This window comes from Leucoraja erinacea, chromosome 1, assembly GCF_028641065.1.
Source record: "Leucoraja erinacea ecotype New England chromosome 1, Leri_hhj_1, whole genome shotgun sequence".
In the NCBI taxonomy this organism is placed as follows: Eukaryota; Metazoa; Chordata; class Chondrichthyes; order Rajiformes; family Rajidae; genus Leucoraja; species Leucoraja erinaceus.
Window position 1 is genome coordinate 154,884,972 of NC_073377.1, and position 24,001 is coordinate 154,908,972.

General features: G+C 44.3%; 1 protein-coding gene and 1 long non-coding RNA gene across 2 annotated transcripts in view; one reads left to right on the forward strand and one right to left on the reverse strand.

Moving 5' to 3' along the window:
* The first annotated feature begins 2,095 nt into the window (after positions 1–2,095).
* Positions 2,096–12,269, forward strand: LOC129703563 (uncharacterized). Its single transcript, XR_008724583.1, has 2 exons — positions 2,096–8,895; positions 10,258–12,269. It is a non-coding gene; the product is annotated as an uncharacterized LOC129703563 (long non-coding RNA).
* Positions 10,515–24,001, reverse strand: part of frem3 (Fras1 related extracellular matrix 3) — a 144,595-nt gene continuing 131,108 nt past the window's right edge. Inside the window, exons 17-24 of the mRNA XM_055646139.1 lie at positions 23,630–23,822; positions 22,028–22,132; positions 21,545–21,672; positions 18,684–18,818; positions 18,371–18,497; positions 15,586–15,773; positions 15,334–15,480; positions 10,515–13,267 (exon numbers count right to left, since the gene is read on the reverse strand). Coding sequence (XP_055502114.1) covers positions 12,731–13,267; positions 15,334–15,480; positions 15,586–15,773; positions 18,371–18,497; positions 18,684–18,818; positions 21,545–21,672; positions 22,028–22,132; positions 23,630–23,822 — 1,560 coding nt within the window. The 3' untranslated portion in view covers positions 10,515–12,730. The remainder of the gene's footprint in view (positions 13,268–15,333; positions 15,481–15,585; positions 15,774–18,370; positions 18,498–18,683; positions 18,819–21,544; positions 21,673–22,027; positions 22,133–23,629; positions 23,823–24,001) is intronic.

Here is a 24,001-nt window from a genome sequence, read left to right on the forward strand (position 1 = left end):
ATTGGGGAAATGAAACGTAAGCAGTAGTTTTCAGAACCAAGGATAACCGACCGGTAATGTTAAATGTCCGCCGAGCTTCACAGCCGTGTGTCTCTGGCTTCTTAAAAGTTGTCTCCGATCCTTCTCTCCTTCTCCCTCCTTCTCCCCCCCCCTCTTTTAAAGGACTTACCGTACACTGTGCTTCAACCGTCTTAATTACAGCGCCAACCTTCCTGTTCATCGCGGTGTGTGTGTCTGATCACATTGGCTTTTCACCATGTGAATTTCACTCAGACAGTGCTCCCCCCGCTTGCCCTGTCTCCGCCTACATAACGGGCTGATGAAGGAAGTGGTGTGTGTGTGTGTGTTCCATTCTGACAGTCGCCTGAAAGATCGTCTGTGGGACAGGCCTATCAACCATCTTCCCAATGGCAGGATTAAAATGAGAGTGTAGCCTTGAGTGGTGTGTGTCCTTGCTGATGCTGGCAGCCCTTCGGTGGCGGGGAGGTCAGTGCCCGCGATGGACCAGGCAGTGGTCACCTCTTTTTGTAATCTCCTTCGTTCGTGGTCGTATGAGTTGCCAAACTAGGCCAGGATGCAACCAGTCAGTATGTTCAGACAGTAAGTCTGGAGAAGTGTCTCGACTCGAAACGTCACCCATTCCTTTTTTTGATGGCGGCGCTGGCTTAACAGCTGCGGCCCACCTGCAGTCCGTCTCTTTCGTTTTGTTCCTTGTCATGTTTTAGTTAATTTTGTTTTATTAAGTTGTGTATGTGTGTGGGTGGGGTGGGAGAAACAATGCTTTGGCCTCTTCCTTCGGGGGATGCGACTTTTTCTTTGGTCGTATCCCCCGTCTCCGTCTGCGCCGAGGCTTAATGGCGGAGCTGGCGGCAACGGAGCTGTAGCGGCGGCGGCAGCAGCAGCGGAGACCCGACTCGGCACCGAAGCTGTGGCGGCAGCAGCAGCGGAGACCCGACTCGGCACCGAAGCTGTAGCGGCGGCAGCAGCAGCGGAGACCCGACTCGGCCTCTGAGCTGTGACGGCGGCAGCGGTAGGAGCAGCGGTAGTGGAGACCCGACTCGGCCTCTGAGCTGTGGCGGAGGCAGCGACCACCCGCGGAGTTTGAACCGTCGCCTCGGCGCAGAGGGAGAACAAAGAGGGAAGAGCCAGACACTTTAAGATTTTGCCTTCCACCACAGTGAGGAGGTGTTTGGTGAACTCACTGTGGTGGATGTTAAATTTGTGTTGACTATGTGTTTTTGTCATTTTTTAAAATTATATGTATGACTGCAGGGAAACAAAATTTCGTTCAGACCGAAAGGTCTGAATGACAATAAACGAATCTAATCTAATCTAATCTAATCTAATCCTTCTCTCCAGAGATGCTGCCTGTCCCGCTGAGCATTTTGTGTCTACCTTTGATTTAAACTAGTGCAGTTCTTTCCTACACAGTATGTTCTTTAACATACACCTGTAGAGGTTCAAGGGAAGCATTCATCAACAATCTGGAGGCTGCAGTGCAGTTGGAAGAACTTTGAGTCTCAGCAATATCCAATGGCGTAAAAATCACCACTGTGTCCTCTGCCCTCTTGTGGCGAAAGTCAGTAACTGTGCATCACCAGTCTGCACTTTTGAAATCTCAGCTGGATTGAAATATTGGAACAAAGTTTAATTATACTTCACCTTGAAAGAAATGAACAAGAAATTGAAATTAATAGAGGTCTGCGTGTATGTGCTTTTGTTTCTCCTTTTAAATGTGACATAACCCAGGGGAACCATTTCTACTTGTTGCTTGGTATCACCTGCCCAAGAACTAAAAGCTCAGAGCGGCTTTCATCCCAGACTCTCACTAAAAAACACTGTTCTAATGAAACAGAGTTTATCCTGCAGATTCGCTCAGAAACAATCAATAATTATCTTTATTTTGGGGGCTGTTCGTTTGCATATACTTAAGTATGCAAAAGTATTCAAGTAATTATAGTATACATGAATAGTATATATACTATAATATATAAATATTATATCTGTTTCAAAGGTCGGAGAATCTGCAGATTATATGATAAAATAAATTTACTTTTTTTGTACAGTGCCATATATATACATACATATATACACACTAACACAGATCGGCGGGGAGGCTGGCTGGACTATTGGTACCTTCCTTAATTTTGGTGCTGCTGTGGGGTTATGTTGTGTCGTGGACTTCTGTGTTTGTGCTTTTAAAAAAACATTATTTATTTATTTATTATTTATTTTTATGTTACTTGACTGTAAGGAAAATCCATTTTGTTGCCTCTAATATGAGATAATGACAATACATTGAATACAAATTTTATTTTTTTAAATTCAGGTAGAGGTACTGTACAAAAAGCTGCATTTATTTTATCATCTAATCTGCTGATTCTCCAGCCTACAAGGCAGAAATGTGTAGCAACTCCCACTTAAAAGAGATTAACAGAGAACAACCTGGGATAAAATAACCACCACCTGAATTAATAGAAGGTCGCCATAATACTGAGTGACAGATCAAGCTTGAGGAGCTGAGTGACCACCTACTGTTCATATGCATGTAGGTTCCTGATTGAGAATGGTAACTGTACTGTGTGCTGTTGGTGTTCTGAGTCTTGTGCTTTTATCGATTCCTCTACACAATTTGTCGTCCGAACACTAAAAGGGCCCAAAAAGGGAATCACAGTGACGCAGTGGTAGAGTTGCTGCCTTACAGCGCCAGAGACCCGGGTTCAATCCTGACTACGGGTGCTGAATGTACGCAGATTGTATGTTCTCCCTGTGACCGCATGGGTTTTTCCCAGGTGCTCCGAACCCCAAAGACTTACAGGTTTATATGTCAATTAAGTTTCAAAGGTCTTTTATTGTCACGTATACCAATTAAGGTACAATGATATTCGTAAAGGTTAGCTTGGAAAAATTGGTTTTGGTAAATTTGCAAATTGTCCCTAGTGTGGAGAATAGTGCTAATGTACAGGACATTCCCTGATCGTTGAGAATTCTGTGGGCTGAAGGGCCTGTTTCCACCCTGAATCTCTTTACAATTTAAAGACTACATGTTTAAAGGCAAGAAAGGAAGGAATTTATAGGCTGCCTTTCCATCAGTCTGCAGAGCTTCATTTTCCACTTTTATAGAATCTAATAAGAATCTTAAATAATTAAACTAATTCCACATTTAATTATCCTTTCCTTGGATGTTTAATTTAGAAGAATAAGATAAGGACCCGTTCCCAGCTTTAAATAACATTTTTAGAATTGTGTCTTTCATTGGCAGCTGTCCTTGAATTTCTTCGTTCATTAAAGACGCTTCCTGTAATTTGCTGAATTGGCAAATCTTTTCTCCATCATCACTAGGGAAAAGTTTTGCAAGACAGCAACCATTGAAAATGGAGATTTTGTCTTAATTTAATTGTCTACTATTGAATACAACCTTGAGAAAACACAAGGCCATCACATTGTTTTGGGAGCTGTTAGAACCACAACTGCAGTGACACGAGCCATTTAAAATATATTACCAGAGATGGAACAAAACTGAATGTGTAGCTATTTGGCAGACAATTGTAATCTATTTATTGACTTTTTTTCCCATCAACGTTAATGAATGTGGTGAAAGCTGGTTTGTTGATTCATTCTTCCCGAGGAAAGAGTATTCCACAGGTAGACACAAAATGCTGGAGTAACTCAGCGGTTCAGGCTGCATCTCTGGAGAAAAGGGTGACTTTTCGGGTCGAGATCCTTCTTCAGATGACCTGAATTGTCACCCATTCCTTCTCTCCAGAGATGCTGCCCGTCCCATTGAGTTACTCCAGCATTTTGTGTTTATCTTTGGTGTAAACCAGCATCTGCAGTTCCTTCCTACATAAAGGGATACTCCATCTATTTTCACTAAATCAGCCTGTGTTTTAAGTGTATTTATTTGCCAGTGGAAGGAGAATGATACCCAAGATACCACAGTTGTGTGGGGAGTCCTTTCCTGTTTATTGGTGTTAAGCATCACCAGTCCTACATAATTGTTTAGTCTGAAATAAACGAAACGTTAAGACAATTCAGCCATCTCCATTACATTATCAAGCTTATCGTACACAGCTTCTTCTGGTTGCCCCATTACAGGAAAGATATTGTCGCTTTGGAGAGGGTGAAGAGGAGGTTTACCAGAATGCTGAATTGGAGGACAATAGCTATAAGGAGAGGTTTTACCTGGGACAGCAGAATTTGGGCAGAGACCTGAGTATATGAAATTTATGGGAATCATAGATAGCGTAGACAGTCAGAACCTTTTACCCCAGTGTGGGAAGAATCATTGCTTTGACATGTCATGACATATTATCTGAATGGTCGCCGATTAGGAAAAGGGGAGATGCAGCGAGACCTGGGTGTCATGGTACACCAGTCATTGAAAGTAGACATGCAGGTGCAGCAGGCAGTGAAGAAATCGAATGGTATGTTAGCATTCATAGCAAAAGGATTTGAGTATAGGAGCAGGGAGGTTCTACTGCAGTTGTACAGTGTCTTGGTGAGACCACACCTGGAGTATTGCGTACAGTTTTGGTCTCCTAATCTGAGGAAAGACATCCTTGCCATAGAGGGATTACAGAGAAGGTTCACCAGACTGATTCCTGGGATGTCAGGAATTTCATATGAAGAAAGACTGGATAGACTTGGCTTGTACTTAGAATTTAGAAGATTGAGGGGGGATCTTATAGAAACTTACAAAATGCTTAAGGAGTTGGACAGGCTAGATGCAGGAAGATTGTTCCCGATGTTGGGGAAGTCCAGAACAAGGGATCACAGTTTAAGGTTAAGGGGGAAGTCTTTTAGGACCGAGATAAGAAAAACATTTTTCACACAGAGAGTGGTGAATCTGTGGAATTCTCTGCCACAGAAGGTAGTTGAGGCCAGTTAATTGGGTATATTTAAGAGGGAGTTAGATGTGGCCCTTGTGGCTAAAGGGATCAGGGGGTATGGAGAGAAGGCAGGTACAGGATACTGAGTTGGATGATCAGCCATGATCATATTGAATGGCGGTGCAGGCTCGAAGGGCCGAATGGCCTACTCCTGCACCTATTTTGTATGTTTCTATGTTTCTGTGATAGAGACACAGTTTAAAGGAGATGTGTGGGGCACACAAAGAATGGTGAGTGCCTGGAATGCACTATCAGGTGTTGGTGGTGGAGGCAGATATGATAGTGGCATTAAAGAAGCTTTTAGATAGGCACATGAAAATTCAGGGCATGGTGAGATATGGATCAAATGCAGGCAATACAAGATTAGTTTAACTTGGTCACCTCTTCTCCCACAATAGTCACCACTATGAGTAATAGTTCCCCACCTGCCTCATTCTGAATATATGGTTTCTCACCTTGCATGGTCACCGAAGGAGCCTGTTTCAGAGGCTGCAGAAATTTGAACTCAAAAGTAATCTTGTGGACCTTTTCAATGCACTTTCCAGATTCTTATTATTTCCCTTGATGGGAAAAAACCATTGCCTGGAAATTAGAGTCTGCCCTCTTTTTGTGAGCTGAACACCATAGAGAGGGACAATGTTTAAAGGAGATAGGGGTAGCACAGTGGCGCAACACTAGAGTTGCTGCCTTACAGCACCAGAGACCCAGGTTCAATCCTGACTACCGGTGCTGTCTGTATGGAGTTTGCACGTTTTCCCTGTGCCAGCTTTCTCTGGGTGCTCCGGTTTCCTCCCACATTCCAAAGACGTGTAGGACATTTGACTTCTGTAAATTGTCCCTAGGGTGTGTAGGACAGAACTAGCGTGGGAGGATTGTTGGTCAGCATGGACTAGGTGGGCCAAAGGGCCTGATTCCACTTGTATCTCTAAACTTAAATTTAGTTTATAGATTTAGTAACTTAGTTTTGTTTAATTAGTTTAAAAGAATAATGTTAAAACTTTGCTTTTCTCAGCTTAAAGCTATGCCTTCACGTCTTTGACATTTCCACCCTGGGAAAAGGATACTGACTGGAGGTAGTTGAGACAGGTACTATTGAAACACATAAGAAACAGTTAGACAGGTACTTAGATAAAATGGACTTGGAGGGATAAGGGCCAAATGCAGGCAGGTGGGACTAGGGTAGACAGGGCATATTTATTCGGCGAGGGTAGGTTGGGTGGAAGGGGCTGTTTCCCCATTGTATGACACTATGACTCTGTAATTGTAAGTTGCAGCTCAAAGTTGCTGCTTTTAAAAGTATAATTAATCAAATAAATTCTGTTGCACAACACTGATAATTTAAGAAAGATGCTGGGAGATCACTGCGACAGTGCAGAGACTTCAATTGCCACCTCATTCTTAAATCCTTCCCAACATACTCCTGCTTGCTTCCCATGTGAACTGTGAAGGGTGGAAGTTTTCTTCAGAAGTTATAAGTTCTGCTGTCAGTGAAGAAAATGTGTTCCGCAAATCTGTGACATCAACCTATGCCAGAAAAAAATGGCTACCTTGGGAATGGGAATCCCACACAAAATGTTTTCAGGCCAAGTCCCTGCCGGTTGCTAGTTAACCTGGAAAAGATCACAAGCATGTTCTGACAACTCAGAATCATCTGCAGGTCACCATGTGCAGGACTCCCAAAAAGTCAATTTGCAAGTTGAATCGGTAGTAAGGCAAAATCAATGCTAGCATTTATATCGAGGACTGGAGCACAAAGTAGAGATGTAATGCTAAGGCTCTATAAGGCTCTGGTCAGGCTGCATTTGGAGTACTTTGAGCAAATTTGGACCCCATATCTGAGAATGTGCTGGCTCTGGAGAGGGTCCAGAGGAGGTTTACAAAAATGATTCCAGGAATGAGTGGGTTAGAATATGATGAGTGTTTGACAGCACTGGGCCTCTCCTCGCTAGAGTTTAGAACGTTGAGGAGCGACTTCATTGAAACTTACAGGATAATGAAAGGCACATATAGAGTAGAAAGGATGTTTCCACTGGTGGGGGAGTCTAGGACCAGAGGTCATGGCCTCAGCAGTAAAGGGTGCTCTTTTAAAAAAGGTGAGGAACTTCTTTAGTCAGAAAGTAGTTAATCTGTGGAACCCTTAGCCACAGAGGGCTGTGGAGGCCAAGTCAGTGGATATGTTTTAGGCAGAGATAGACAAATTCTTGATTCGAACAGGTGTCAAGGGTTATGGGGAGAAGGCAGGAAAATGGGATTAGGTGGCAGATATCAGCCATGATTGAATGGTGGAGTAGACTTGATGGGCTGAATGGTCTAATTCTGCTCCTATAACGTGTGAACTTTTGTGTGAAAAATATTGTGCCAATCTTGAAGTGCTTTAGTTGCCAAAACAAAATGCAATTGCCAACCCCAGGTTACCAACAACAGGCAAGTGATCAAAGTTAGTTAGGTCACCATGGGCAAACTGCATCTGAAAGGATAATGAGTGCTGGAATCTTGTTCTGATTATTACTAATCAGTTTAGTTTAAAAATACAGAGATACAGCGCAGAAACAGGCCCTTCAGCCCACCGAGTCCGCGCCGACCAGCGATCCCAGCACACTTACACTATCCTAAACACACCAGGGACAATTTACAATTATACCAAATGCAATTAACCTTTGGAAATCTTTGGACTGTGGAAGGAAACCGGAGATCCCGGAGAAAATCCACACAGGTCACGGGAAAAAGGTGCAAACTCCCTACAGACATGCACTCATAGTCAGGGTCGAATCCGGGTCTGAATAAGGCAGCAGCTCTACCACAAGGCCACCGTGCCACCCAGTCAGTAGGTCTTTTGAGACTGTTATGCCCCTGTCCCACTTAGGAAACCTGAACGGAAACCTCTGGAGACTTTGCGGTTCCTGGAGGTTTTTGTCAGTCTCCCTAATGGTCGAAAGTGGTTTCCACTTTTTCTATGTTCCGCCGATTATTTCAAAAATTCAAAACCGGCCGCGACTAAAAATAGGTTGCCGTTTTTAAAATCGGTAATTTTGAAGCCGGTTGCGATGCTAGTGGTTGCTGGAGGTTGCAGGTAGTGGAAGGTAAGACCTCCACTACTAAGTCGAGGCTGGTTTTGAATTTTTTGAAATAATCGCCGGAACATAGAAGAAGCGGAAACCACTTTCGGCCATTAGGGAGACTGGCAAAAACCTCCGGGAACCGCACGGAAAACTTGAGTGGGGCGCAAAGTCTCCAGAGGTTTCCGTTCAGGTTTCCTAAACGGGACAGGGGCATAATAAGTCATAGATCAGTCTGAAGAAGGATCCCGACCCAAAACGTTGTCTATCCATTCCCTTCACAGACGCTGCCTGACCCGCTGAATTCCTCCAACACTTTGTGGTTTGCTCATTTCCAGCATCTGCAGTTCCATGTGTCTCCATTTAATTCCAGCAGTTGGTGACTGTCTGTGTGCCATGCCAAAAATTTACAGCTTACTTTACTTGCCAGCATTTACGGTTCCGATATCTGCAGTTTCTTGTGTCACCAAGTAAGTCATAATTGTTTGCCAAAATAAGCAGAGTCGAGAGATATATTTGTATTCATGAAAGCAACTGTATTGTCTTTAAAAAGAGAAATCCAGCAAAACCAGTCACTTTATAAATCAGAATGCATCAAGTCAGAACTCCTGCCAATAAGACATGGATTATCTCTCAGCCATTGGTTGGTCTTTTGCATGTCCAGTTTTTCGACCCTTTGTTTCTGTTCTGATAATAAGCAGATGTTATTTGTACACTACTGTCACATGTCTGTTGATTCTAACTAAAGCTCAGCTAAAGTCAATAACAGTCATAAGATTGTCAATAGACAATATCCGATGAGAAGAACGACATTCCCTGTCACCGACTGCAAGCTTGCAGTGAGAGGGTTTGACAACATCTGCCTATTCCTCTGTTATAATATACCTGCACTTCAAGTTAAGGCTGCATAATTGGTCAGCAGTTGCAGGGTAAAAGCTGAGTCTCACGTTGCGAGTTGACACAAGAGGTACCCCGAGTGAAAGACTCGTGGTTGTGTACGAGATTGCAAGTGTATGATCAAGAGTTTAACCGAGTTCCCACGGGTATGACAAGTTTGCCGTTTACTTGTCATTTCTGCGATGTTCCAAGTTCGTCTCCCGAGTTACTCTTGAGCCAATCCTGATTGAAGGTTTGTTTTAATAAGCAACAGTGTTATGTTTTAATAAGCAACAGTGTTAAAGAAGACCTCTCCATCCTGTGGCTTTGTTTTAAAGATAGAATTCAGCGCGGCCGCATCTATTGATGTGACCTACAAAGGGAAAATGCGCACCATCCAGTGCCAGAGCAGTTATACTTATGATTTGTTTGAAACACACAGGTTTGATATGTTTTAATTGAATTTACTGCCATGTCTACACACTGCGGGGAGACGGGAGATTAAATCTTTGAATGTGGACGGATGTGCACATCAGATTGTTGTGAGACGGAGCTCAGGGTTCGCCTCCTGAGCTGCTTTGGTGCCCAGGCTTGAGTTGAGATGGAGAGAGGTCGGGGGGGGGGCGTCATTAATCTGTCTGGGGTGACAAGGCTCTTGGGTTAGGCTGGGATCATTCTCTGCGGGATGATCTTAGTGCGGGAGACAAGTGTAGGAGAGGTGTACTGACTGTGTGGGCAGACACTTTGGAAGTGATTGCCCACCAGTCTCAAAAGCCGCTGTGTCTCCCTGTCCCTGGGATAGCAGGGGGCGATCAAACAGCACAATACCCCCCCCCCCCTCCCCCTCCACGCCAACACGAAGGCCAACGATCCCAAGGCTTTAGCGTCAGGAACAGTGGGCAGGCGACAATCACCTGCCATAACGTGAGAGAGATCATGCACTGTTGTAGGTCTCCTTTGCACGTCGGTGTTTCTGTATTTCTCCACTCATTGTTGGCCCTATCGATCAAACAGCACAATACCCCCCTACCCCCCCCTGCTTCCCGCCATGTGAACGGCAATGATCCCTAGGCTTTCCAGCGTCAGCCCATTGCAGCGGCGCAGGGACAATCACTGCCTTCACGTTGGCGAGAGATCAGGCACAGTGCCAGGTCTCCTTTGCACGTCGGTCCCTCTGTTTTCTCCACTCATTCGGGCCCTATCTGTTGGGACCACCCCCACCTACACCGGGGGGTGCTTCCCGGCCATGTGTGTGACCCCTTCCCTCCCCTCTTTGCAGCTCCAGAGCCCATTGCTACCGGCGGTACAGTTCCCAGTCTCAGCTCCTGTCCAGGGGGGTGGCCGGAGACGTCAGGACCAACGGGACGTTAATCGAACGTTATAACCTCTTGTGTCAACTCGCAACGTGAGACTCAGCTATAACTGGATTACAGTAACTGATTTAAATCCAATTTGGTCTTTTCATTTTGAAAAGAGTTCCAGGATTTCCGCACTGCTCTGAGGGCCATAGACTTCACAGTCACATTTCTATAGTTACGTTTACAAGTCATCAAATAAATCAAATTTGTTGTGGGGATTATGATCTATATTTACTATTATTTTAATGAAAAGCATAAATCATTTACATTTCCTGGTTTTCAGAGCTTGTTTTGAACAATGAGGTAATAATGTCATAACATTAAATTGCATGTACAAGGTTGCCTTTAGATTTTCTATGATAACACAGGGTATGCATTCACTGAATGTACATTAAAAAAGTGAAACCATTATTTAAAAAAAAAATTCAAGTATTGTTCATATCCAGAGTTTCGCGTTCGAACCCAGAGTTTAGATCCTACTAAAAGCACCGTCTCATATGAAGATATACAGTAATCTGTTTCATCGAAGCACCGATTAGATAAGGTTCATGCATGAAACGGAATCCCAATTAAACTTATTAGAGCACAAGGCAACTGCATTTAATTGAAGATGCCAAAAGAACTGTAAAGATAAATTAAACTTGGGGAAAATCACAATGGCTAGAGGACGTGTTTGGTAACTATAGTTTCCTGAAGGATCGACAGTAAGAAATATCTTAAGGGCAGCATGGTGGCGCAGCAGTAGAATTGCTGCCTGACAGAGCTTGCAACGCCGGAGATCTGGATTTGATCCTGTTTACGGTTGCCATCTATACGGAGGTTGTACCTTCTCCCCGTGACCTGCGTGGGTTTTCTCCGTGCATTTGTGCTCCATGCTCTGTGTGGGAAGTTTTCAGTTTCCTCCCACACTCCAAAGACGTAGAGATGTGTAGGTTAATGGGCTTGGTGTATGTACAAATTGTTCCTAGTGTGTGTAGGATAGTGTTAATTTGCAGGGATCGCTAGTCAGTGCAGACTCGGTGAGCCGAAGGGCCTGTTTCCACGCTGTATTTCTAAACTAAACTAAATCTGTTTGGACCTCTGGAGAGTCTGGAGCCAAACTTTACAAAGTTGGCAATAGAAAATCGGGAAAGGCCACTAAAGATAGCACTACCAATGGATCCGGGATATATTTTGAACGATAAAGTAGAATGAGACATTTGTTAGTAAGGTGGGTAGATAAAATGAAGAGAAAAATGACTGAGAGGTCTGGTGAAAGTAATTCATAGAGGAAAGATAAAGAACGGAGGAAGTGTATGAATGCACATGAGAAGATGGATTGATGGGGTTAGAAGGTGATTTGGTGACGAGATGGAGAGTGGTAATGTATTGTAGCCTGATAAAAAGGAAAATGCTTATTGTTATAATATAATTCCCTTTGTTTTGCTTTATGTAGGCACTGCACCAGGAGGCATGTGGTATTATAAAAATAGATTTCTGGTAATGTTCATATGCAAGACTTTCATATTGTGACCACCTAATAGCCCTGTCCCACTGTACGAGTTCATTCAAGTGCTCTCCCGAGTTTAAAAAAAAATCAAACTCGTGGTAAGCACGTAGAATGAACGTAGTGGGTACGTCGGAGCTCGGGGACGTCTCTTAGCGGCTCGTAACGCTAACGGCAGGTGCTCGGGAAACGCGGTAAGCTTGGGAAGACTTGTGAAGATTTTTCAATATGTTGACAAATGTCCACGAGAGCCCCGAGTGCCTACGAGCGGCCATTACCGTAAATCTCCGCGTTCGAATCAGGGCAAACTCAGGAGAACTCTTAGAAATGAACTCGTACAGTGGGACTGGGCTTTAAAGCTAAAAGAATATCTGTTCATTTTCCTGCAGATTATGATTCTCCAATATTCTGCCTCTCCTCTTTATTCCTCCAGTTTATGACAAAACAACATCTTAAGTATTTATTGCTAACCCAAATTAAAGATATTAATAACAATAATCTAACAAAGCCAAGGACTAAACTAGCTAAAAATCTGTACAAGTAATACGAGTGTCGTGTTTTAATAACCATATTAAGAACTAAAAGGAAACTGAAATCATTTTTTTTTAAATCCCTTCAGAAGAGGACATAATCTGATGACGCCAGAAATTAGAAGCATCAATTCATTGACAATAGGCACACACGTCACACAATAGTGGGCACCATTTGCTTCAACCAACACCAATGTATATACAGCATCAGAGGGTACAATCTTGCAGTGCCACACACTCTAAGGAGGTTGCTACTTTTCAAACATAAATAACATGTTCAGTTTTAAAGCTTGTCCATTTAGTCCTTGCCATGTGCATTTTCCACACATACCTCAACAAAGGTTTTACAGTTTTCCACCCTCAAGCTCAAATTGGTAAGCAAGAAAATGTAGTTATTTTCTATCGTTGCTCCAAGTATCCATAAGGCGGGGCAAGGCACTGAAGGATAAGGCACTGAAATTCTCTCTTCTTGAACCAGTCCATGTACAAGGAAGGCACAGTTGCTGTGACAGCTCACTCGCGGCCGGCACTGTTAGACCTCCGAGCTGTCGCTGTTGCAGCTTTGGCCCGTTGTTACTGTCTCGTTGCTGCCAGCACGTCCCCTGTTGGACGGCTGCTTGCTACCGGTGGAGGAGCTCTTGTGCTTGAGTAGTAGGGTGACTACAGTGGCCATGCAGACTAAGAGCAGCAGCCCCCCTGCTCCCCCTACCACAGGGAGGATGCTACCTTCAGACTCCCTGTCAACAGCAAGCTGACGTGGCTTTGGGTGCTGTTCGCTGCTGGGCAGGTAGTCCCTCTGGTTGATGATAATTTTGTTGGTACGATCTAGTGCTATGTGCTGGATGTTGGTGCCTCTGCGGTTCTCCGCACCAATGTCCTGGGCAGCATCAGGCGCCTCTGGTGCTGACCTACGGTTGCGGCCATATCCCAGCTCATCAGTGGTGTTTCCTGGTGAGGTCAGTGAATGGTGCAGAAATTCCAAGCTTCTCTTACCAATTCCCCTGTTGGAATTCCCCCTGGAACGGACTGTGTAAATGACATGGATGTACCACTCGCGGCCTGTAGTCACCTGAAAGAGGATAAGAAAAGAGCAGCCTGTTTGAAAAAACTTCCTATGTATCGTCAACTGAATGCTAAGGGCTTATACGGTGTGGAATTTGTCAAGCACGTTCAGCAAAATCCCTTCAGTTAATGTAGAGAGGAACCTATTAAGGAACAGACAAAACCTGATCTTGTCTTGACAACTAGGGCGGAAAAGGTGACTGAGGTGTCAGTGAGGAGCACTTTGGGACCTGTGACCACAGCTCTTTTCAGTATAGTTTAGTTTTAAAGTGGGATGCAAGAGTTCATGGTATGCATGTTCTTGTTAAAAAGTCAAGAGAGTTCAAAGGTACACAAAAATGCTGGAGAAACTCAGCGGGTGCAGCAGCACCTATGGAGCGAAGGAAATGGGCAACGTTTCGGGCCGAAACCCAGTCTGAAAAAGGGTTTCGGCCCGAAACGTTGCCTATTTCCTTCGCTCCATAGACGCTGCTGCACCCGCTGAGTTTCTCCAGCATTTTTGTGTACCTTCGATTTTCCAGCATCTGCAGTTCCTTCTTAAACACAAGAGAGTTCAATATGTTTAATTATCATATATACCAAAATGAAACAATGAAATTCTTTCTTGCAGCAGCATAACAGGTCTGTAAACATAAATAAATAACATCAAAAACAAAACAAAATAAATAAATAAATAAATAAAATCCCACTATTAATTAGTTAGTTTAGTTTATTGTCACTTGTACCGAGGTACGGTGAAAGGTTTTTGTTGCGTGCTAACCACTAGAAACATAGAAATTAGGTGCAGGAGTAGGCCATTCGGCCCTTCGAGCCTGCAGTTTATGATCATGGCTGATCACTTGTACCAGTATCCCGTACCTGTGAATAGGGGAGTTTTGTGTTGGGGCCAAGGAGTCAAGTCAAGTCAAGTCAAGTCAAGTCAAGTTTATTTGTCCCACAACGAGATGTGCAGTGATTACTTTCATTTCACTGCACATCTCGTATGTGTATGTGACAAATAAACTTGACTTGACTTGATTTGACTTGATCCCCTTGGCCACAAGGGCCACATCTAACCCCCTCTTAAATATTGTCCCACAAAGAAAGACACCATGCATGATATGCATCCTAAGCACAGACACTATATTTGGTTGATTCCTAACAGGAGGTAGAAACAAGAAACTACAGATGCTGAATTTAAAAAAAAAATGCAGAGTTACCAGAGCAACTCAGCAGGTTAGCACGGAGAACATGGATAGGTGACGTTTCAGGTTGGGACCCTTCTTCAAGAAGAGCTCTGACCTGAATAATGGTCCCGATCCGAAATGTCACCTATCCATGTTCCCCAGGTATGCTGCCTGACCTCTTGAGTTACTCTAGTGCTAAGTGCCTTTTTTTCACGATAGGAGTGGCTGGCAAGATTCCCCAGTTACACAACACAGTCTAGGAATGGTTGGCATCATGTTTCACTTGTTGAAAAGTAGATTATCATTGAAAAACAGCGTTGCACAAATACACTTGCAGGCAAATACAATTTACCAGCCATGTAATTTTTCAGCTCCCTCTAATTAGTGGTGATACCGGCTACTTTATCATAAGATCCTAAGTGGTAGCAGTAGAATTAGGCCATTCTGCCCATCAAGTCCATTCCACCATTCAGTCATGGCTGATCTATCTCTCCATCCTAACCCCATTTTCCTGCCTTCTCCCCATAACCTCTGTCACCTGTACTAATCAAGAATCTATCTATCTCTGCTTTAAATATATCCACTGATTTTGCCTTCACAGCCTTCTGTAGGCAGAGAATATGTTGAATTAGACATGTTGTTGATGTCTTGACGGTTTGAGATTCAACAAGCATGCAGAGATAATAGGAGAGCATTTTTAATGCACCGTGTCATTGCACAGCAGTTCATTACTGACAACAATTAACATCGCTCCAAAGCTATTTCAATCAATGTTCTTCTGAGATCCTCTTAAGGAAAGGGGATGGTTTATAAAAACATTCAAGAACTTGCTGACAGCAACCGTGACAAGTTCCTGGCTGGTGGAGCTGAGCCCGCACGAAGCGTGGAGCCAATGGCGCTCACTCACCTGGAAGAGCGGAGCTGAAGCGAGGCTGAAACCATCGGACCCTGGCTCCTTCACGAGTGGGATTGCATCTGGCACATCAACAGCCAGCCTAGCGTCAAAGAGAACATTACCAAAAACTGGGGCTTGGGACTCGGGCTGGGCTTTATCCTGAGCAAAAAAAAAAATAGAAGATTTTATGTGTTAATGTTTGTCCTCGCTGTGAATAGTCAACTTGAATTACATAAGCATTGTTCTTCCCAAAAGCTAGCATACCAGAATCTTGAACCTGTACAGCAAAGATGATGAGTCGGCCAGGCAACCAAATTCGTTGTTTGTCGGATTGTATTTGGGAACGTAACCATCTGCACCAGTGCACAGGAAGACCTTCTCAATGTTGCAGATGAAAGAGTCTCCCAGGTTCTGCACTGGGTCCACCATGACACGGCCATAGATAACAGACCCTGAAGATAAAGGGTAAAAATATATATATTAGGGTGAAAACAGAAGATCTGTGGATGTGGGCCTAAGGAAGTCCTCCAGCCCTATGTACAGAACTCCAGCCCAGAGCCAAATGTCATGCCAGGAACATGAACAGTCTGATTCAGGTACACTCACTTGTCAGGCAGAAGGATGGGCTCAGAGGCCAGGGAAATGGAGTTAATGAGGTTATATAGTCGTAGAGTGATACAGTGTGGAAACAGGCCCTTCAGCCCAACTTGCCCACACCGGCCAACATATCCCAGCTACACTAGTCCCCTCTGCCCACGTTTGGTCCATATCCCTCCAAACCTGTCCTATCTATGTACCTGTCTAAATGTTTCTTAAACTCTGCCTCAACTATCTCTTCTGGCAACTCGTTCCATGCACCCACCATGCTTTGTGTGAAAATGTTACTCCTCAGATTCTTATTATCTAGGGAATCAGCGGTACCAATTAGTGGCTGGGAAGAGTGTGAATTTGGTCAGAAGAATGTTGTCACATAATAAACGGGGTCATGGAGATGGTTGAGAGGGAAAGACAGGATCAGCCATGATTGAGGGGCGGAGTAGAGTTGATGGGCCGAATGGCCCAATTCTGCTCCTAGAACTTACGAAGATGGGAGAGGATGGTATAGTGGAGAATTCTTTGGGCTAATGGAGAGGGGGTGGCTCATGGCGGATAATTGAGGCCTGAGTTTTGGATGTCAAGACCATTGGGAATCGGAGGGCTCCCGGAGTGTATATTCTCTGCGTGCAAGGATATTTGATTCCAGAGGTGTGAGTTCCTGTGGTCCTTTGGTTTCCAGACCATTGGCAGATTGTACTCCTGGTTGGATGATGAAGTGCATGGGATAATCTGCACAGTATACGTGCATTAATAAACCCAGACCTGAGCTAAATCCCAGTGCTAAATAAAATCCCAGCAAAGAACATTGTGATAGATGCGAATTACAGGACAGAGTTGAAGGTGGCAAGTGTTTTTTGTACTGGTCTAAATATACTTAATTCTTACATAGAACAGTACAATACAGATCAAGCCTTGTAGTCCAACATGTCACTGTCAACAATGCCAATTTTAACTAAGCCCAACTAGGACATTGTAGTGCGTGGGTCTCAAAATGAGGCAAGTAGTCTGAAGTTTGAGAAGCACTTTACTTTAATTCCTCCCGGTTCAGGGGAAGACGAAACCAGGAAAAGATGGCACCCAAACCCTGCCTTTTATTCCACTCCGGCTAAGGCTCTCTCTCCGGAAATAATGCCTCATCCTCTCCACCAAATTTTTCGGCAGTCACCACAGATCTATGCTCGCTTGTATTGGACATTTCCACCCTGGCAAAAAATTCTATTGATCCTATTTATACCTCTCGTAACTTTATATACATCATTTCCTGTGGTGAGCACGGATTGACAACCAGGGGACATGGTTTATGTTCCACTACCACTACCACTGATCTGGTGCCTCATAAAGGATGACCAAATTTTCAATATTTTCACCCTCAGAGTGGTGGCTCGCCATTGCATTGCAGATCCCCCCCCCCCCCCCCATATACATTTACAAGCACGGCTGTTATATACATGAAGTGTGGAAGTATTGTGACTAACAGGGGACATGAGTTAGGATGATTGGTGGAAGGATGAGAGCAAATAGATATTTTCCCCAAATGGAGAGTGGTGGGAGGGCTTATCCCCCCCCCATAGACATTTAGGTGCAGGAGTGGCCATTTGGCCCTTCGAGCCAGCAAGCCATTCAATGTGATCATGGCTTTGATCATCCACTGGGAAGTAGGATAGAGCCAATATAGATCTTTGTCAAATGGAAACAGGCCATCTCGGCCCTACATTGTCCATAGAACAATATTTTTTTTCCCCTTAGTCCCACCTGGCCCACTCGAGCCAGCACCCTCCATTCCCTTCTCATCCATGATCATATCCAACCACCCCCCGTTCCTACCTTCTCCCCATTTCCCCTGACTCCACTATTTTTAAGAGCCCTCTCTTGAAAGCATCCAGAGAACCTGCCTCCACCGCCCTCTGAGGCAGAGAATTCCACAGACTCACCACTCTCTGTGAGAAAAAGTGTTTCCTCATATCCGTTCTAAATGGCTTACTCCTTATTCTTAAACTGTGGCCCCTGGTTCTGGATTCCCCCAACATCGGGAATATGTTTCCTGCCTCTAGTGTTTCCTGCCTCTAGTGTGTAAGATCTTAACAATCTTATATGTTTCAATGAGATTCCCTCTCATCCTTCTAAACTCCAGAGTGTACAAACCCAGCTGCTCCATTCTCTCAGCAGATGACAGTCCCGCCATCCCGGGAATTAACCTTGTAAACCTACGCTGCACTCCCTCAATAGCAAGAATGTCCTTCCTCAAATTAGGGGACCAAAACTGCGCACAATACTCCAGGTCCCCATATACACAATCAGAAACAAACATAGAAGTGTGCCTTCATTGACAGTGCTAACTGTATACGAGTGCATGTATCAAGGAGGTATCACTATGCGTTCTATCACTATGATACAATCATGTATCAAAGAGGTATTGTGCGATGTTAGAAATGCATTACAAATGCCAACAAACCTTCTGAAAATGCCACATCCGTTCCTTCTCCAAATCCCATCGAGCCATCAGAGAGCCAAAGCTCTCTCTTTGACAGGAGGACCATTTGGGTGTTCAGGCTAAACTCCGCGGCCACTGGGTCACTCACCTTTACACAAAGAATGGGGCAATGATTTGGTGGTATCATGAATATGTTATGTTTTAATTATATTAACTATCCCAAGTGATATGTAAAATATTAATAATGAGGTGGCATTATGATTTATATTATTATTCTACAAAACATTCAGCATAAAAGAATCCACAAACAAAGTCTCCAAGTCTTTGACCATACCTGCTGGAATCGGATATCCAGATCGAATGTAATGTGGTCCCGTGGATTACAGACGATGGGCAGACTGTACTCCTGGTTGGGTGCTGAACTGCACGTGACAAGCTTCACGGTGTATGTACCCGAATAATCCCGCACCTGGAAGAAATCCCAACAAAAAGAATTAAGATAGATGAGAAAAATGGTGCACTACTGCTGACAACAAAATGTTGTTTTGGACTGGCCCAAGTGCGCAAGTTGATTTGGAAGTATAATCGATCAAGGTGGCTACACCTCATGGTTGTGCCGTATTATATAACAGGAAACAAATCCATTAGAATCATTTAAGAACAAAAAAAAAATCATGCAGGAAGGATCGCTGAACAAATTAACCAAAACACGGCAAAAATTAGCAATATATGCAAATAAGCAAAAATGGAGCAAGGGAATGCACAGGCGATGTTTCAGGTCAGGACACTTTGTTGGAATGATTGTATTGGGGGGGGGGAGAAAGCTGGTAAAGAGAGGTGGGTGTGGACAAAGCCTGGCAAGTGACAGATAGATTCAGGTGAGGGAGGTTTCACTGGCAGGCGGGAGGACAAAGGCCAAAGATGAAATGGAGAGAAACAGGTGTCAAATGAGAAGAGGAGTGAAATGTCATGCCAGAGGGAAGGGTGAAGGTGGAAGGAGAAAAGATGGATGGGAAAGATGGGGGGATAATAGGGAAATAAGGGATTCAGCGATGGGTCTATCAAAGGGGGGGGAAGAGAGCAGGGTGATTGGTGAGGGATAGAGGGAGAAATGGGTCTGCACCAGGGTAATGGCACAGAGAGAGGGGGATGAGGGGACTGCTTCAAAATTGAAAATTTAGTGCACATACTGTTGGGATGCAAGCTAGCCGAGCAGAATATGAGGTGCTGTTCATCCAGTTTCTGTGTGGCCAAGTATTGAAAATGTGCAGGATGAACACCTACTCTCTCCAACTAATTTTGTTGTCACCTTAGGGTTGAGTTTAGTTTCCAGCATGGAAACAGGCCTAAGACCATCGATCACCCATTCACATTAGTTTAATAGTCAATAGTCAATTTAATTGTCATTTGGACCCCTGGAGGTCCAAACGAAGTCCCGCGTCCATTCCAAGCCGCGCGGGGCAGTGATGTAGGCCCCGCTCCAGGAGCTCTTCGACCCCGCAACTCGGGCGGGAGAAGTCGCCGTTGCAGGAGCCCTGAAAAGCAGTCTCCCTCAGGGACCCGCGGGCTCCCGGTGCCGCCGTCCGCAGACCCGCAGTTGCAGCCTCCGCATCAGCAGCAGCAGCGGCAGCAGCAGCAGCAGCGCTCCACCACCGCTGCACCCGCTCTGGACTCGGCCAGCTCCGCGACGATGAGGTGAGTCGGCACCAGAGTCCCCGGTCTTCTTCTGTTGGAGGCCGCACCTCATTGCAGCCCCAACGACAACTGAGACCCGACAAAGAAAAGGTCGGGTCTCCAGTGCAGGGAGAGATTTAAACACTTCTCCCCCCCCTCCCACCCCACCCCCCCCCCCCCCGTCACACACACCCCCCCACGGACAAAAAATAACAAAAACTACATATAAACATAGACAAAAAATAATAAAAACGCGGACAGGCTGCAGAGGCCGCTGCTGACCAGAGTCGCGCCGCCTACTTAGTTCTCTACCATCCCCGCATGTTATCCCACTTTCACATCCACTCCCTACACACTAGGGGGAATTTACAGAGGCCGTTCTGAAGAAGGGGCTCGACCTGAATTGTCACCCATTCCTTCTCTCCAGAGATGTTGCCTCACCTGCTGAGTTACTCCGGCATTTTGTGTCTTAATCAGGTGGCATGTCCAATTAGAAAAGTCACTGACATGAGGAAAAGAGGATGGTACACAGAAACACATGGCGTGCAGTTACGATCAACAAAGCCAGAGTGAAGGGAGATAAGGTGCACAAGAGCACTGCAAAAGCAAGCAACGAGGCTGCATGGAGTGAGTGGCTGATTTCAATGCACAGATCAGTATTAAAGTGTAACGAATACCAACGCTTAAAATGTGGATTGCAAGTATGTTGGACACCGCTCATCTTGAGGAAATGCGATTCCTCCTAATGGATAAATCAGACCAATTCATAACGAGTTGGTCTCCATTCGTCGTTTTTTTTGGAATCATATGGTGCAACACACATTGCAACACAATTGTAAAAAGTAACTGTTTCAGGACTGGACGAGGGTTGGTCAAGACTATAAATAATGATCTCCTTTTCTTTTCACTATTTTCTCTCTCAACTTTCTTCATTTACTCGTTTTCTTTCTTCACACACTATATATTTCACATCTTTCTATCCTTTACTATCTAACCTTTTTTTTATTCTCATCTTTTTTCAATGTAACAAAAAAAAAAAAAGAAGTTGTACATAAAATGTATTATGAAAATATATATTAGGCACTTTGGTGCCATATGACTGTGCTTACTTCTAATAAAATAAAATATATACCACAAAAAAAAAAAAAAAGTGTAACGAATAGAAACATAGAAAACATAGAAATTAGGTGCAGTAGGCCATTCGGCCCTTCGAGCATGCACCGCCATTCAATATGATCATGGCTGATCATCCAACTCAGTATCCTGTACCTGCCTTCTCTCCATACCCCCTGATCCCATTAGCCACAAGGGCCACATCTAACTCCCTCTTAAATCTAGCCCATGAACTGGCCTCAACTACCTTTTGTGGCAGAGAGTTCCAGAGATTCACCACTCTCTGTGTGTACAAAATTGGGCAGATAGTTGCTGACAGATACAAAGTGAGGACAAATGCAAGTGAGTCAGCATGTATGCAAGTTCAGGCTATTGACAAAGGCTATCCTCCTTAGGTAGGAAACTTACTGCAAAGTCAGAAGTGAAACTCCACTGCTGCGTTGGCCGGTTGTAGGTGGGTTCGCTGCGAACAAGGCTGAGTGTGAAGGTGAGCCCGGGGTGATCAGCAGACATTACCATTGATGCCAGTGAAGTAGCTAGAACACATGGCAGTACAGACATTACTTCAGTCTGCAGCAGAGGAGAACGGAAATGTGAAGCAGGTGCAATTTAAGTAGGTCATGCAAGAATCAACAATCACCACTGTTTGTCCATTTTTGTAAAATAACTAACCAATTATACCAAACCCTTATACCCTTTTATACCTTTTTCCCCACTCCCCTCCCCTCCCCGTGCCACACCTGGATGCGCACTATTCTTCCTACAATCCGTCCACCTTCCCCCCATCCTGTTCCAAGGTATGCAAATAGTCGGCATATAAAGGGCGCTAACAAGGTTACCTGCTCATAGCAATGCTGCAGTCGCAATGTCTCAACAAAATCTGCTGCTTACCAGGGTGGGACATGACAAACTGCCCTCTGAACCGCACCTCGGTCTTGAAATTTACCACCAGCCTCCCCTCTCCATTGATCCTCATGCTGGTTGGATACAAGGCACCTGCGTGAACAGCCAAATCATTAATTCACAGCTTCAAGACTGAGGGGACTAGAATGCATCAGTAAAACAATATTTCCCACATTCCATTAATCAATAAGAAACAAATGGGCGCCAGCTTCTTACTGAACATCTTGATATTGCTATACATCTAATCAGGATCAGACCAACATTATCTTTCCAAGCTTTTGGCATAGAACTTAGAACAGTGCAGCACAAGAAGAGGCCTTTTCCCCACAATGTTTGTTGTGTGTCAATTCATTTTCCTTTTCTATAATGTTGATACATCCTTTCATTCATGTTAATATTCATCTTCCAGCATAATGTCAGAAATTGAAAACCAGCAGATGCAGTGAATCTTTTTCCCAGCTTGGAAATGCCAAAGGGTAGCTCACATAGATTTTAGGTTAGAGTGGCAAAGTTTAAAGGTAATGTGCATTTTTTTAATATACTGAATGTTCATAAGTCATAAGTGTTAGGAGCAGAATTGGGCCATTTGGCCCATCATATGAAGAAAGACTGGATAGTCTTGGCTTGTACATGCTAGAATTTAGAAGATTGAGGGGGGATCTTATAGAAACTTACAAAATTCTTAAGGGGTTGGACAGGCTAGATGCAGGAAGATTATTCCCGATGTTGGGGAAGTCCAGAACAAGGGGTCACAGTTTAAGGATAAGAGGGAAATCTTTTAAGACCGAGATGAGAAAATCATTTTTTACACAGAGAGTGGTGAATCTGTGAAATTCTCTGCCACAGAAGGTAGTTGAGGCCAGTTCATTGGCTGGATTTAAGAGGGAGTTAGATGTGGCCCTTGTGGCTAAAGGGGGTATGGAGAGAAGGCAGGTATGGGATATTGATTTGGATGATCACCCATGATCATATTGAATGGCGGTGCGAGCTCGAAGGGCCGAATGGCCTACTCCTGCACCTATTTTCCATGTTTCTATGTTTCTATGTCTACTCCACCATTCAATCATGGCTGATTATCACTCCTTCCTAGCCCCATCTCCTGCCTTATCCCCATAACCAGTGACACCCATACTAATCAACAATCTATCTATCTCTGCCTTAAAAATATACGTTCATATAACTATGAACACATGCCTGTAATGTGCTGCCAGGGGGATGGTGGTGGAGGCAGACACAGTGTGTAGGAAAGAACTGCAGATGCTGGTAAATCGAAGGTAGACAGACACAAAATGCTGGAGTAACTCAGCGGGTCAGGCAGCATCTCTGAAGAGAAGGAGTGGGTGACGTTTCGGCTCGAGACACTTCTTCCGTCAGAAGAAGGGTTTCAACAGGGATAAAACAGGAGAATGTGGGTTAAAAGGGAAAAATAGATGGGGAACGGACTTGAACGGAATGGCCTCATTCTGCTCCTATGCCTTATGCAATTATGGTATAAAATGCCCCATCATTGTACAGTAAAAAAAAAATAAAAAATCTTGACGTCTGTCCCCAGACTGAATATCCCAAGAGCCAGACTTCCTTTCAAGTTACCTTGCAGTTCTGCCTCCGGAGGGCTGCCGATACCATCCTTCCATAGGATGGCAGTGTCATACACAAAAGTGAGCTTCAGTTCAGACTGCAGGTCGAAATGTTGCCAGCCGCCAACTGCTGCATGGGAGTGGAATACATAGGAGACGAAGAGAGGGATTCGCAGTGTAACGTATGACTGGACCAGGTTCAAGACCTACCAATCAAACAACAACAAAAATGCTTAGTATCCATGAAGGGAAAAGATCCATGGAGATCCAGATGTCAATGATATTTCAAGTTAACTCCTTGGAACTTTGCAAAATCAGCTAATACAAAAGGAAGCTGAAAAACAAACGCAAGTTATCTGCATAACTCGACAAAACGTTAAGGCTA